General features: G+C 36.3%; 2 protein-coding genes and 1 pseudogene across 6 annotated transcripts; 2 read left to right on the top strand and 1 right to left on the bottom strand.

Moving 5' to 3' along the window:
* Nucleotides 1–68: 68 nt before the first annotated feature.
* Nucleotides 69–6071, bottom strand: LOC147288798 (ABC transporter B family member 26, chloroplastic-like). Of its 4 annotated transcripts, XR_015121671.1 has the most exons (19): nt 5569–6071; nt 5280–5407; nt 5080–5122; nt 4794–4838; nt 4526–4648; nt 4340–4443; nt 3904–3958; nt 3751–3821; nt 3530–3632; nt 3125–3335; nt 2553–2626; nt 2402–2458; nt 2241–2315; nt 1649–1723; nt 1295–1576; nt 1115–1179; nt 977–1037; nt 693–827; nt 69–476 (listed from the first exon to the last, which is right to left on the bottom strand). XR_015121671.1 is itself a non-coding variant. In XM_086239332.1 (18 exons), the coding sequence occupies exons 1-18, from the start codon at nt 5968–5970 to the stop codon at nt 747–749; spliced, it is 2055 nt and encodes a 684-aa protein (XP_086095458.1). In that variant the 5' UTR covers nt 5971–6071; the 3' UTR covers nt 517–746. The 4 variants fall into 4 exon arrangements, 3 of the variants coding, with proteins under 3 accessions (XP_086095458.1, XP_086095459.1, XP_086095460.1); XM_086239332.1 differs by lacking the exon at nt 69–476 and having other exon boundaries at nt 517–827; XM_086239333.1 differs by lacking the exon at nt 69–476 and having other exon boundaries at nt 517–827; nt 2589–2626.
* A 1555-nt stretch (nt 6072–7626) lies between these two features.
* Nucleotides 7627–8269, top strand: LOC147288797 (large ribosomal subunit protein uL15y pseudogene; annotated as a pseudogene).
* Nucleotides 8270–10169: 1900 nt separating this feature from the next.
* On the top strand, nt 10170–14078 carry LOC147288796 (GPI transamidase component family protein / Gaa1-like family protein). Of its 2 annotated transcripts, XM_086240549.1 has the most exons (7): nt 10170–10410; nt 10515–10606; nt 10695–10797; nt 11138–11996; nt 12162–12298; nt 12740–12825; nt 12964–14078. In XM_086240549.1, exons 1-7 carry the CDS (start codon nt 10322–10324, stop codon nt 13611–13613), a joined length of 2016 nt encoding a protein of 671 aa, XP_086096675.1. In that variant the 5' UTR covers nt 10170–10321; the 3' UTR covers nt 13614–14078. The 2 variants fall into 2 exon arrangements, with proteins under 2 accessions (XP_086096675.1, XP_086096674.1); XM_086240548.1 differs by having other exon boundaries at nt 12740–14078.
* The last annotated feature ends 659 nt before the right edge of the window (nt 14079–14737 follow it).

Here is a 14737-nt window from a genome sequence, read left to right as displayed (position 1 = left end):
CTAATTTGTTGAAGAATAATTTTGAGAGAAAATAAGCTAATATATCTAGAGATGAGGAGATGCTCTAACAAGCAATAACTATTTCTTATTACATTAATTGATGCACCCAGGCTAAACTTGTAGCTTTCCATATATATACTACTATTTGTTTCTGCTTCCATTTCCAAATTCCAAAGAAAACAAAGATAATCAAAGAAAACCATGAACTCCTCCTCGTCCTCTGAGCGCAAGGAAATTGATGAAGGTGTAGTAGTCCAGAGGCCACCAAATATCAACGACAGCAATAAATTGGAGAACAAGCACATGGAATTGGAGGACCAAAACGACAACAAGATAGTGAAAGAAAACCATGAAGAACCCAAAGGCCTTCCTCACCAACAAGTTCCACAGCCCGGAGATTTCTCCACTGAAGCCCTTGAGCAACTCTGGGCCTAAAAAGCCCATGATTTTTCTTTTCTTCTTTTTCTCTCTTACTTCTGGTGGTGAAAGTGTGATTACTTGTTAGCTGTTATCTACTGGAAATCATAATAAAAGTAATCTTCTATAGAATCCAAACTTGGGTCTTGGGTAAAGAATGTAATGAAAGCTATTCTACTAGTGTTACAAAAGAAGGATAAGATAGACATCTACTAATGCTGCATAAATGAACAGACAGCATTGCCCAAAAAAAAGGAACAGGAAAGCGAACCCACTAAGTCACTATGGCGCGGCCACTGAGCCACATACATTAAACTCAGATACTGAAATCAATCCAAAGCATCTGTTTGAGCTCTAACCAATCTTGCATACAGGCCATCCTTCTTGAGGAGCTCTGTGTGATCACCCATCTGCATATACACAAATAATCATAATTCATAAGTCAATGGTAACCAGACTGTATGTATGTATGTATACATATTTATGCATCTTTCTTAACTAGAAAGACAACAATTTTTTAAATAAAATTACAATATTAATTAAATAAATAACACCTAACCTCAATGACTCGACCACCGTCCACAACAATGATTCTGTCAGCAGCTTCTATGGTTGAAAGCCTGAAAAAGAATACTCAGCATAATGCAGAACATCTCACAGAAAGAAAAAATAAATAAAGGCAGCAGTGAGAATTCACCTGTGTGCTATGACAATGACAGTTCTTTTGGCTTTAATGTCATTTCTTAATCCATGAAGAACCCCCTAGAGATAAAAGGCTATCAGGAACAGTGACCCAGCATCACAACTTGAATGGTTTTCTCTTTTTTATTTTGATAAATATCAATTGACAGATACTTTGAATCTTGAAAGTACTTGCCTTAACATAATGTTCGGTTTCAGAATCCAGAGCACTGGTGGCTTCATCAAGGATCAATATAGCAGGGTCTCTAAGAATAGCCCTAGCAATAGCTATTCGCTGCTTTTGACCCCCACTGAGTAAATTATCATCAACGAGGGTTTCATAGCCATCAGGAAGAGATAAGATGAATTCATGAGCATAGGCTTGCTTTGCAGCCCACTCTACATCTTCCTCTTTAATATCTTCAGAGCAACCATATTTTATGTTTGACTTGATGCTCATATGAAATAGATGGGGTTCCTGTCTGAAACTAAACTTAGATTACAATTTTATATTCAGGTCAAGTAAATGTTGCAGTTTGTGTATTCTAACCTGTGCAACAAATCCAACCTTCCCTCTCAGCCACCTGATATCCAACTCTCGGAGGGGAAGACCATCAATATAGATCTGCAAATCAAAGGCACTTCTTGCATTAGATCCAATGCTAACATCCTGCTAATTGCAGCCTTGATTGTACAACCCAATCAAATAAGTTTTCCCCATTAAATTTGGAACCAAATATATTTCCATTATATTTCTCCTATAGTCTGAGGAACAAAGGAGCACACAATTTATAACCCTCTTTTCACTATAATTGATTAATCAGATATACTTTTAGTTTGACAAAAGTGCATATGATCAGTTGTGGTGTGCTATCTTATGTGGTATGCTGACATGGGTGTAGAAATCAAGTACTTGAAAACTTAAACTTCTGCTCCTGGAATACATGCATGATGCATGAAACGTTAGTAAGGTAGACTTTGTTACATGATGAAGTGTGTTGCTGTTACTTCATATCTATGGAAAATGACCTTCAGAAAAATTTGATGGCAGTCTAAGATGTAATAACAGAACTGATGGAAAATTCACAATGAATTATTTTAAGTGATAGATGAACAAAATTTCAGAAAAAGAAGCAGCTTACCTGACCATTAATTGGTTCATAGAGACGAAGCAAAAGATTGACTAATGTGCTTTTTCCACTACCGCTTAGACCAACCTTGGCAAGAATTAGACACAAGTCAGTCCTTAAGTTTTACTGAGCTCTAAGAGGGATGATGATGAAAGAGCAAAGATATCTCTTACAATTGCAACCACTTCATTTACTTGTATGGAAATATTTATGTCCTCTAAGATAGGGACCTGTTCAAATTTTAGAACAAGGGTTATATTATATGACATTTGTAACAAGACAGGAGATATATTGGAATAATTTAGGCCAAAAAAAAAGACACACTCTTTCCCTTGAAGGATAGTGAAACGAAACATTTACAAACTGAATATGTCCCATCACCCTCTGCAACTTCACACCTGTACACAATGGGATTCCATTTAATGATAAATATATTTAAAACAGATATGAATTCATTATAAAATATATATGATTCCAGATAATTTTATATTTCTAAGCATAATTTTGATCGCTGGAAGCCTGAAACCAATTATTAATATATAATTCTTAGTTTAAGCTCACACAAGAAATAGAAATTCCCAAACTGACTTCAATCAAACTGACACATTCAAAACCTGAGATTTACTCTTCATAAAAGAATAACGTTAACCAAATGCAAGCCTGGTCAGCTCAACTCCTTGTGTGTATACAAAAGATAACGTAAATTTTTTTTAACTGTGAATAAATTTCAATATCCTCATTTTGCACCCAAATAATAAGGGTGGATAATGAATATTAAATTCATAGGTTTTAGTTTCTAAAACATCTGTATGATGTTTACAACTACATTAAGCATGGTTACAAGTCATTAATCAAAAGAAAATTTATGCTTCTCCTTCATGAGATAGAGTGCCTACCTTTTGATAAGAATTGATCGCTGGGCAACAAGTCCAATAACTGGAGAACCTTTTCACTTGCTCCAACAGACTGCACTAATGATGATACATTGTCTGTGACCCTCCAAGTTGCATAAATTAACCACTCACAATACAGTACATACTTAGTTAGTTGCTCAGGTGACACATGACCACTCAGAATTGAAATTACACCTAACACCACTGCAATAACCTGTAGATGTCATTTGACAAAATTGAGTCAAATTATATATCTCCATTTAATTGCAACCTCCAAAATACATGAAAGCCATTTTCCTTTATTCCCTAAAGCCTTTTTCCTTCTCATCTCAGCAAACGGTGAATTGAGGGGAAAAAGAGCTTAAGACCTAAACCTTAAGGATTTAGTTAACTAAAGAAGAAGCAAACCTGTGTCGAGCGATAAAGAGTACTGAAACTCATACTCCATAATCCATAAGCCACACTCTCTCGAATGTTTATATAGGCTACCTTGTCTAGCCATTGCTTGAACCTAATTATCACATAGGATGCACTTTGGGTGTCAGAATTCTCAAACTTGCTTGTGTCATGTTTAAAGACAACAGTAAAAATAAAGATGCCTGACAGGAAATTTATAGTAAAATATTTGCCTTCCAAATTCTTTTCTTTCGGTTCCATACACCCGAACAGTTCTTATCAAGGAAAGTGTTTCTTGTGCAGCCTACATTCAAATAGGAAAATGATCACATCAAAGAAGATTGACAAAATTTTTGGAGCAACTTGGATCAATATTCTGCCTATACTTCATTGGCCCCAGCAGTAAAGTCTTGGGTTAACTTTGCAGCTTTCTTTTGGTACCTATATATAAAAGGCAAACAAATCTAAATATAAGGTTTACTATCAAGTAGAGGAACAATGCCTCAGAAAAGGAAAATAGGACTTTATTTCCTATGCAAAGCTAAAGAAGATTTAGATTATAAGACTAGATCCAGATTCTAGACCCACTTATAATCAGGCATGTGAAACCTTATGCACATCAACCTAAAAGGGAGGAGTCTGAAACTCCAATATCTTTATCAATACTAAGGATTTCAACAAAACAGTGATATAATTTCACATGCATGCAAGAATTATACAAGATCTTATTTTTGTTATTGTATATATTTAGAGAATAACAAGACCAATAAATGCTCTTGTAGAAAAGTAGAGAGAAGGAACAGAGAAAGTCGAGAAGCTTACTGGCCATAAAGAAGAAAAATCACAGACGAAACACAACACATAACCAATGTTGATAATGCAAGAGGCCAAGACAAAATCATCAAATTGATCAGTGCACCTGTCCCCTGAATACACACAAAAAAAATGTAACTAGACTATCAAAATCAAATGCACATTCTGGGGAAGGAGAAGAGGAAGAACCACAACCTGAAGAACATTGCGTAATATTAAATGAATATCATTTGCAATAACAAGAGATAATCGTTGACAATCTGCCCCAAGTCTGCTTGTTAAATCACCAACTGCTTCTCTGTCGAAAAAGGATATATCCTACATGAAAGATAACAACAAAATAGAGTATCGTACGTATTGAATAAAAACAGATCAAGCTAGCGAATCAATTAATATTGCCTAAATAAATTTCTTGATAATTGGCACCCAGTTGTTGCAGTTGCTGAATGAAACACGTACGAACCTGGAAAAGAACAACTGCATATAGAGTTTCTCTGAGGCGCTTGACCTGCGTGCAGTATAATGTTTCAAGTGCAGATGGTGTACAGGAAAAATTAGGTAAAAATGGCTGGAAAAGATTAATAAAACTTGATGCTTGCAAACGGAATGAAAAGGCACAAATGCCCCAATATTTACTTGAACAAAAAAATAAAAAAGAACCAATATATAGAGATTCATCGATCAGTTAGGCATTGCACTCTTTGCTTTTTTATATTATTGAGAAGGAATTGAGGGAATCTATGACTCACCAACAAAATGTTTGCAATCCCAAAGCAACCACTTCGCAGGCCGCTGAAATTTATAGGATTGATGGAAATATAGTAAATAACCAGGCATCTCATTCTCAAATTAATCCAATTCTAATATTAAAAAAGAATCAAAACGATTAACTTGTGTTACTTTTTTCCAAACTAATTTTGCATGTTAAATGAAAAATACAAGGATTAACCTGCATATCCCTGAAGTGATACACAAGAAAGCTAAAAACTTTGAGTTCCTAAATAACACCAAGGCATCCCCATTCTGAGCAGAAAATATAGATTCAGCCAAAGTACTTGGTATTGATATCTCAGAAAGCTGCAATGCAACAGAAAAAAGGTACATGAACAACATATATGTGACGTACAATACAGCACCAAATCAAATATGACATTTATTATTTTCACTTAAATATATTAATAGAAGAGTAACTCTAACATATATATATATATATATATATATATAATCAGAGAACGCACCGCAGCGATAATCAGAGAACCAAAGGCGACAAACAGAACCCATCTGTCACTCTCGACCAAATCCCACATTCGACGAAGAGCGTTCAATAGCGTAATGGATTTGGGTTTCGCCGCTGTGCTTTGGTCTTCCTCGTGCTCGCTTAAACGCCACCAACTACCGCCTGGAAAAACTGACCCAAGAGAGCCAACCCGCTTTTCATTTTCAATAGCCTCCGAAATCCCAATTCTTCTATTTCTGTAATTTTGGATTTGGAAGCGGTGTCGTTTCGGAGCGATGCGGATTTGGGGTTTGGGTTTTGGGCTGAGATTAGGACGAGGCTTTGCGTTTGCTTGAGGGGGAGGATAAGAGGGGTTGAGAGAGCAAAGGTTCGACTGGAACACGTCCATGGAATGGAAGTGCATGTGCAAATTAGAGAGCTACCAAGGGCTATTTGGGTAATTTTCTGACAACGGCATTCTCATCTTCACCGGAAATGAGAATGACCAGACTACTATTCATTTGATACACTCGGAATGAGCAAAATATACTTGTCGAATATGATCCTCAAATCTAGCTTGCATGTCCTAATATTTTTGCTATTACATCATGATGATCATGATGATTGATGCATGCATGTACGTACAAGTTTAATTATTGTAAATTTGTAATTTAGTCTTGGTACTTATTTATATATATTTGTCTTGATTAATTATCATTCTTCAATTCTAGCTTGTTAAATCTTTCAATTTATCTGTTAAAGACAGTGAGCTAGATTTCTATCAATCTTTACTGTACAATCCATGATTCATGCCATATATAACGTACTGTAAGAATAATTACCGATCAACCATAGATCGAGCATTAGTTTTATTAAGATGTTTTTGAAGACTTCACGAGAGTATGGGAAGTGTAAAATAATCTAATAATATATATTAATTAACACTTTATGGCTAGCTAGTTATAAGATAATACGTCGCTAATCATTATTTAAGATGTTTATAAAAACTTACTAGATGATAAAAAGTGTAAACTAATATAACAATATACAATAGCCATTCTAGGGTTAACTAATTGTAAGATCATACAATGTTAACTAACCTTTTGAGCTCAAAATGTGATCTAATAAAATAAACGTTATTTTTTTAGGTCATTATGCAAATATTATCATTGCAAACAATTTACTAAATTAAAAATTATTTAATTAATATTTGATAAATTAATTTTGTGCCTCAAATATATAGACAAACACAAATTTTGATAAAATATTAAAATGATTGTGATAATAATCAAATAGCTACAAATTGAGCTAATTGTTGGTGCATCTAAAATTTTATTGATTTATTCATACAAGAATGTGTATTAATAGAAGTCCCAAATAGATACGTACTAATAGAATAATAATAATATTTGTATACCAAATTTAGATTTCGAATAATGTAACATTATTTTATTCATCGTAAATATTCGAATTATTTGGTGGATGCATAATGAATTATGAAACATCGTTATATTATCTGAGAATTTTCTGCTCCTAATATTAACCCCAAAAGAAAAACATAAATAAAGCCTAAGAAGAAACGGTATGTCTTGTATCATTTAATTTTTGAGTTATTTACACTTATACCTTATAAGATTTATCGTCGTTTCACATAGAATTCTTGAAATTTTAAAAATTACATATACACTCTTTGAAGTTTCAAAACTATTGCATATAACCTTCTACAGTGAGAAGAAAAATAATGAAAAAATATGTAAAAAAACATGATAAGGAGTAAAATGACCTAATAAGATTACTCAAGGTGTAAGGTTCAACCTCAATACAAATATATTATTTTTTATTTATTTATTGTTTTCTCTTATAGGGATTATATGTGATAATTTTGAAAACCACAAGAGATATGTGTAAAAGACAATAAACTTAAGGGGATATAAGTGTAAATAACTCTTCCATTTCCTCCCACCTCCCTTCCTTACAGTCTACGACGCCGTTCAAGTTAAACCCCTAGCCTTTATATCCTTCATAACCTAGCGCCTCATATATACACTATTTCGTAGCCGCTCCTCGAAACCCTAGTTAGGCGGACAAGGGGAGAGAGAGAGAGAGAGAGAGAGAGAGAGAGAGAGAGAGCGGCCATGACAACGAGCTTGAAGAAGAACCGCAAGAAGCGCGGCCACGTCAGCGCCGGTCACGGGCGTATCGGGAAGCACCGTAAGCACCCCGGCGGTCGCGGAAACGCCGGAGGTATGCACCACCATCGCATCCTCTTCGACAAGTACCACCCGGGGTATTTTGGTAAAGTCGGCATGAGGTACTTCCACAAGCTGCGCAACAAGTTCCATTGCCCGATCGTCAATCTCGACAAGCTCTGGTCGATGGTACCCCAGGAAGTGAAGGACAAGGCCGCCAAAGGAAACGAGGTCCCCTTGCTCGACGTCACTCAGTTCGGCTACTTCAAGGTGTTGGGTAAGGGCGTGTTGCCTAGCTCTCAGCCCTTGCTTGTGAAGACCAAGCTCGTCTCGAAGACCGCCGAGAGGAAGATCAAGGAGGCTGGTGGGGCTGTTGTGCTCACCGCTTAGGTTTTGTACGGTTTAGATTTGCTCATCATCGTCTTTAAAGATTTTTGTGATGGTCTTATAATATAATGCTACTTATTGAGATTTTATCGGATTTGATTTTTAGATACATTGTTTATGCAAAAATGAAATGGGTTTTATGTGCCATTGATCATTTTTTATGTTATGGTATTTGGGTTTGTGTTTGTATGCGGCTATGACATGGAATTTTGTGTTTTATATTTGATTCTGTGTTTGATTGCTGGGGAATACAATGGAAATGAAATTATAGTTTTAGGAATTTGGATGCTGATGCTGCCCAAGTTAATGTCATGTTATCAGACTTCATATTTATATGCATTTGCAATTGCTTATGCAAAAATGAAATGGGTTTTATGTGCCATTGCCCATTTTTATGTTTGTATGCGGCTATTGGCATGGAATTTTGATTATGTTTGTTTCATTTTTAGGCAACTCAATGTCTGTTTTATATTTGATTCTGTGTTTGATTGCTGGGAAACACAATGGAAATGAAATTATAGTTATTCAGAGAACTTGGATGCTGTTCAAGTTTATGTCATTTCGACAGTGTTTTCAATCTGAATACAACACTGATTAGCAGAGTGAAATTGCTTTTTATATCTGCTTTGGTAGGTTCTGTATACCTAGAAGTAGAAAGGGTTATGATAGTTACAGGTGTCTAATTGGATTGTGCTTTCGGGTGAAGCTAGAACATTGTTATTTAGTTGATAATGCTACCATTATTCAGGCTCACAGGCGTAAGTGATTGTTTGTGGAAAGTTTACTGATTGTTTCTGAAGAATTCTATAGTACTGAATTTTGTTTTGGGATGTCTTCGATCAGTTTAGGTAGCTAAGGGATATCACAGCCAAAATTGTTTCTTTTCTCGTTGCATACTGATGTCGTGAATCTTACTTTCAATTTTATCAGTTCTCATCAAATACATTACTTGTTATAGAATTGTACATATTTCAGCATTGTGAAGTGGATTATGATTTTTTGGTTTTACCCTAAGGAAGATCTGGTGTTCATAGGCATGGTTCTTCGGCTATTGGACTGCATTATGGATTTCTATTCTTTAATCTAAGTTGTATATAAACATGCCCACATACCATATGCCAGAACCGGTGGTGATTTACTTTGCTCACCACTTGTGGTCTCTGAGTAAATATCTGCTTCTGCAAATTTGCCAACTATTTGACTTGTGAAATAGTTCAAATAGTTGAGTAATAGTTATGGATTTCTTAACAACCATTTCAATTGAAATGGTTGTAAAGAAATCAAGAACTGTTTCAACTGAAATGGTTGTAAAGAAATCCATTGAAATCCAATTTTTGTTGTTGTCTGAAATGGTAAAAAAAATCCAATACTATTTCAAATAATAACGGATTTCTCTAATATTCATTTGAAATAGAATTTACTTTGAAACAGAAATCTATTACTATTAATATTAAAGAAATCCATTACTTTTACAGCGTCTTGTTAAGCAATTAATCAATGAAACTTTCCTTTCATTGAGAGTGGAAAACATAGTTTCATCAATCAATTGCTTAGAAGAAAAGGTATCCTTAATTAGTTTGCATGTTCCGACCGTGATGAGAAAAGTAAATTACAATGGGTTCTGGGCATGTTTATATACCACTTACAAGTATGAACAGAAGAATGGTTATCAAGGGTCCGTTTGGACTTTGGTATAGCTTAATGACTTGAGCTAGCATTCCAAATCAGCAAAATTCAAATGAATGAATGAATAATAATAAAAAGGGTATTATACCAGTATAATTACAGCTCATTTTGATGAAAGGGAGGGAACTAAACAGAATTTCTTAATCGGTTTTAGTTTCTAATTTCAAAAGCAACCTTTTTGTTTTAGTTTAATAACAATAAATAAAAGTGGCGCGAGCAATATGGGCTCGGCCTGGCCTGCTTCTTATTGGATTCCAATACGGCCCAATTTACTTTTAAACCAACCCAAAAGCCCAATACCCGAGTCCTGAAGACCCAAACAGCGAATGAATCGCCTCCTCCTGCTTCATATGTTCGTCTTTGTTCCTGACTTTCCCAAAATGGACTTAGTCTGAGAAACTGTCACTAACCAGTCACCATAAATAACTCGAACTCAGTTGGTGAAATTCTGATACAAAGCAAGCGCCTGAGAGTGAGAGTGAGAGGAAGCAACCCATTTGCAGTAACCAAACCATGGCTGAGAGCGAGACCACCCCTAAACGGAAACAACGCCCAATTGTACGGTTGGGGATCTTCCTCATCTCCCACAGCCTCCTCTTCAGGTACTCTCACTCACTCACTCACTCTTCTTTCTCATTTTGAATTTCATTTATGGCCTTAAATTAATCCGTAAGCATTCATTCATGGTCGTTTTCCTCTTTCCCAGTGTCGTTTTCTCCACCGCGGGGGTTTTGGCTCTTTTGCTGCTTCCAGTTCTCGCCAAGAACACCTACATTTCCGAGAATGCCCTTATGCCAGGTCCAAATTCCATCTCTCTCTCTCTCTCTCGATTCAGTTCTGTTTGTGGGTCGTGATTTATTAACATGTTGCGATTACTTATCATCAGGCTCTGTGACTCCCATGCTTTCCAATCAAGAGGTTGCAGAGGCAAATCGATTGGTAGAGGATTTGACTGCTTTCAATTCCAAGCCTCTCGGTGGCTCACGAATGTATGTGCTTCACTTCATTATTGAAATTTCACCTGCTTTATTTTTGTACTAGCTCTAGTTTGTATGTAGACATTGCTATCTTACCTACTGCAAAATCCTGTGTTATAATAAATTCTTTTAGATTGATCCAATTAGAATGGTAGGGTGCTCAGGCACATCTTAAAATTATCAACTTTGAAGATCGTATTGAGCTTGGCTTGTTTATAGCCAAGCTCAGAGTTACTCCGACATTTCATTATCAAATCAAGCCAAGGAGATTTTGAGCATTGAACAACTTCACATTCTGTTTGTGTTGCAAGTTCTTTAACTGTTTTTTATTTTTATTTTTATTTTTTTGTAGAGGAAGTCAAAAACTCATAGCACAGTATATGTCAAACTTGGGCGCTGAAGTTAGTTTTCACAAGTTCCACCCTCCATTAAATCAGTTTCACCCGCTGCACTTCTTTTCTAGCCCTGATTCTGGACTCATTGAGCAGAATATCAGTTGTGCATTGCATGGTATCAACACTGTTGGAATTATAAGAGCACCACGTGGTGATGGGAAGGAAGCTATCGTCTTGGTGACACCTTTCAATTCAGTGAAAGTTAACCAGAATGAGGCCTTATCTTTGGGAATTGCATACTCAGTATTTTCCTTGCTCACCAGAGTTCCTTGGCTGGCCAAGGACGTTATATGGCTCGTTGCAGATTCCCAATTTGGAGAGTATGCTGCTGTTGCTGCTTGGCTCAGAGACTATCACACACCCGTATTCAGTGGACTGGGCACACTGGATGCAGAAATGTGTCCTGAAAACAATAATCTATACGAAATGAAAGAGAACCTGTTTACGGAAAGGATGATTTATGATGGATTTAAACGCGCCGGCACCATGGCTGCAGCTCTTGTCATTAAGGTTTCAGATCGAAGGGAACCATTTGAGGACAGTCTTACCATTTATGCAGAGGCATCCAATGGGCAGATGCCAAATCTTGACCTCATCAATATTGTGAATTATTTAGCAGTACATAGGCAAGGTTTGCGGGTAAAGGTGGAGAAATTGTGGTCTTTTCTTGACTTGAAGTGGCTCAAGATTTTGGGTGAAATATTTGAATCACTAGGACATTTGGCTAGAAGCTTAAATCCCCAATGGAAATTTGGTATCCCAGCTGCAGATTATATTGAGGGCAGTGCTACGCTGGCAAGTTCATTGTACTACCAGGTGGGCCTACTTTTCTTTTTGTTCTTTCAAATAGGAATCTCTCTCTTTTTTTATAGCTTCAAATTTGATGAAGAAGGATATAGAAGGATTTATGTTTTCGTACTAATATCTGTTCGCAAGGGTATGCTTTCTTATACTTATATCAGGTATTCTTCTTGATGTTAGGCTTTGGGTGTCCCCACTGGTCCCCATGGTGCTTTTCGTGATTATCAAGTAGATGCAATTACTTTGGAAATTTCGCCCAAAGGTTCTGCTTTGGATAACAAAGTCAGGCGAAATGAGTTCCTTCTAAGAAGTGGCCGGTTAGTGCTCAGTCATATCTCTTCCAGACTATTTGTAATCATATCTCTTCCCATGACTATTTTTTGTGTGTGGTGAAGGCATAGTTGTATTTCATTTTTAAAAAGGGCATATGGAAAATATATGGCGCTGCTAGTTGCTGATTAACAAGTGGATTATCTGCATTTTCACTTTCACTTAATGTGTCTTCTAAGAGTTTTTGGTTCCTGTAAAGCATTTAACACTTTTCAATGTCCTTAGGACATCGACATTTCCTAAATATTTTCGAATATATAATTTGTATTATTTGATACAATCTATTTTTTTTTCCCTTTATTATAATGTTTCTCAACTCAAAGTCATATTGGTATTGTACTCTCTCTGCATCCATGATCAGCAATAAATATGAAGATTCGTTATTTTTGTGTCAATTTGGATTGAGGTTTTCTTATTTCTGTATGCAGATTAATTGAAGGAGTCATACATTCAGTAAACAACCTTCTAGAGAAGTTTCACCAGTCATTTTTTTTATACCTATTAACGTCTCCGGGTAAATTTGTGTCAGTGGGAGTCTATATGATCGCTTTTGCACTTCTAGTTGCACCACTCCCAATGGTGGCAGCTTCTCTCTATGTTGATGCCAGTAACTTTGATTATAATCTAAAAATTGACAAATCTGCTCCTTCAGCCACTGCTGCTGATGAACCTTGCATCACTCTCAGATCATGGAAATGGCTTTATGCAGCAAAGAAAGCTTTTATTGTCCACTTGTGGGGCTTCATTGTTTCGTTACTCCCGTATTTCATCTGCCAAATACCTAGTCTCACCCCAACAACCAGCTTTTCAGTTTGGGTTTTGCTTTCAATACTCAGCCTTATGGTCATGCACATGATTTTGGCTTCTCCATTTCCTCATGCCAATGGATTTCAACCTCAAAGAGGAGAATGGGCTATCTTGAAATCAGTGACTATGTCAGCTGCCTTCACTGGTTTGTGTCTCATGTCAGTCATTAACTTTGCTACAGCAGAAATTGGGGGGTTACTGATGGTTCCAATGTGTTTGATGGCTCATCCTTTGAAGCTTGATTTTAAAACGAGGAGCATGGGAACATTTGCAAGGGTGGCTTGTAATCTTGTTCTGGGGATTATTGGATTTCCACCAGCTACTTTTATAGTGTTGAAAGGTGCATTCGAGGGTTTCAGTAGCATTAGTGTTGGTGACTTCTGGTCTTGGGTGGAGTCTCTTTGGGCTTGGAATAGTGCTACTTACCTCTATATAGGTATGGTTCACCTGCCATGCTGGTTGTTGTGCATTCATATTTTACTTCATCATTGTTGACATGCTGTAATCGACTTTCCGAAGAATTAGTGATTGGTTAGACCTGTAGAAAATCAGAAAGTGAAGACTGAAGAGTATTTTTTTAATCTCTACGAGTGTTGGCTGGGATTAGAGAATGCATCACTGGGCATGAAAGGCCTCTGTTTCTACCAACTTCCTTTGGGTTGGGTGGGAGGTCTGCTGGTTAGGTAAGTCTTTAAGCTCACCCCAACTTGGAGTGTGGATAGATGGAAAGGAACCGATGTAACTGAGAGACTTAGCGGAACAGATTCTAAAACATCATATAATTTTTATTACAGTTTCACTAAATTAGACTCTCTCTCTCTCTCTCACACACACACACACAGGAATACCATATAGTTTTGTTAGTTGAGTGGCAATAAAATTGAGGCAAGTTTCCATGTAATATGGCGTATATAGACATGTTTCTTTGGTGGGAATCAATACAGGTACCCTTTGGTTTGATATCCCTGTTACTGTTAGAAAATACAATTGCTTGCCATAGCTGTGGAAAGTTAGTCGAAGTAGAAGAGAGTGATGAGGACATGTTGCATTGTTGACGTAGATCATCGTAGATCATAGATGGTCCCATCAGAATAATTTCTTTTTCTGTTGGATTGTCAAAGAAGATGCTATAAATTTAAGGACCAGATTCCACACTCACCCAAAGGATAAAGAACTCAGGCCATAGAATAAAGAATTAAAGGTAGTTCTCATTAAAAATTCGTACTGAACTACTACTTATGGTTATGGTGTTTTCTTTTATTCTATTGATTGGTAAGGTATCACTTCAGATATTTGTATACTTTCAACTTTCAAGAGATCTATGGTTGTGGTGCTCTAAAGGCTAAAGCAACGTATGCATGATGTTAATAAAACTTGTAGATAGCTTCCCAAAGCTAATTCAGTACACTTCCACAGTTTACAACACAGCACAGCACCAATAGCCCTATGATAATGATAATGTAGTGTTATTAATTTATTCAAATTATAATATACGTAACGAAAGAATTCAGACATGAGAGAAAACAGAAGGTAGACATTTTTCGAGTTTGTTCTACCAAGTCATTCCTACTAAAACTTATTGTTTCCAATAAATTGCAAAACGTTGTTGTCTAGTTGAT

This window comes from Dryas octopetala, chromosome 4, assembly GCF_963921425.1.
Source record: "Dryas octopetala chromosome 4, drDryOcto1.1, whole genome shotgun sequence".
Taxonomy (NCBI): domain Eukaryota; kingdom Viridiplantae; phylum Streptophyta; class Magnoliopsida; order Rosales; family Rosaceae; genus Dryas; species Dryas octopetala.
This window is presented reverse-complemented; position numbering and strand designations above follow the sequence as displayed.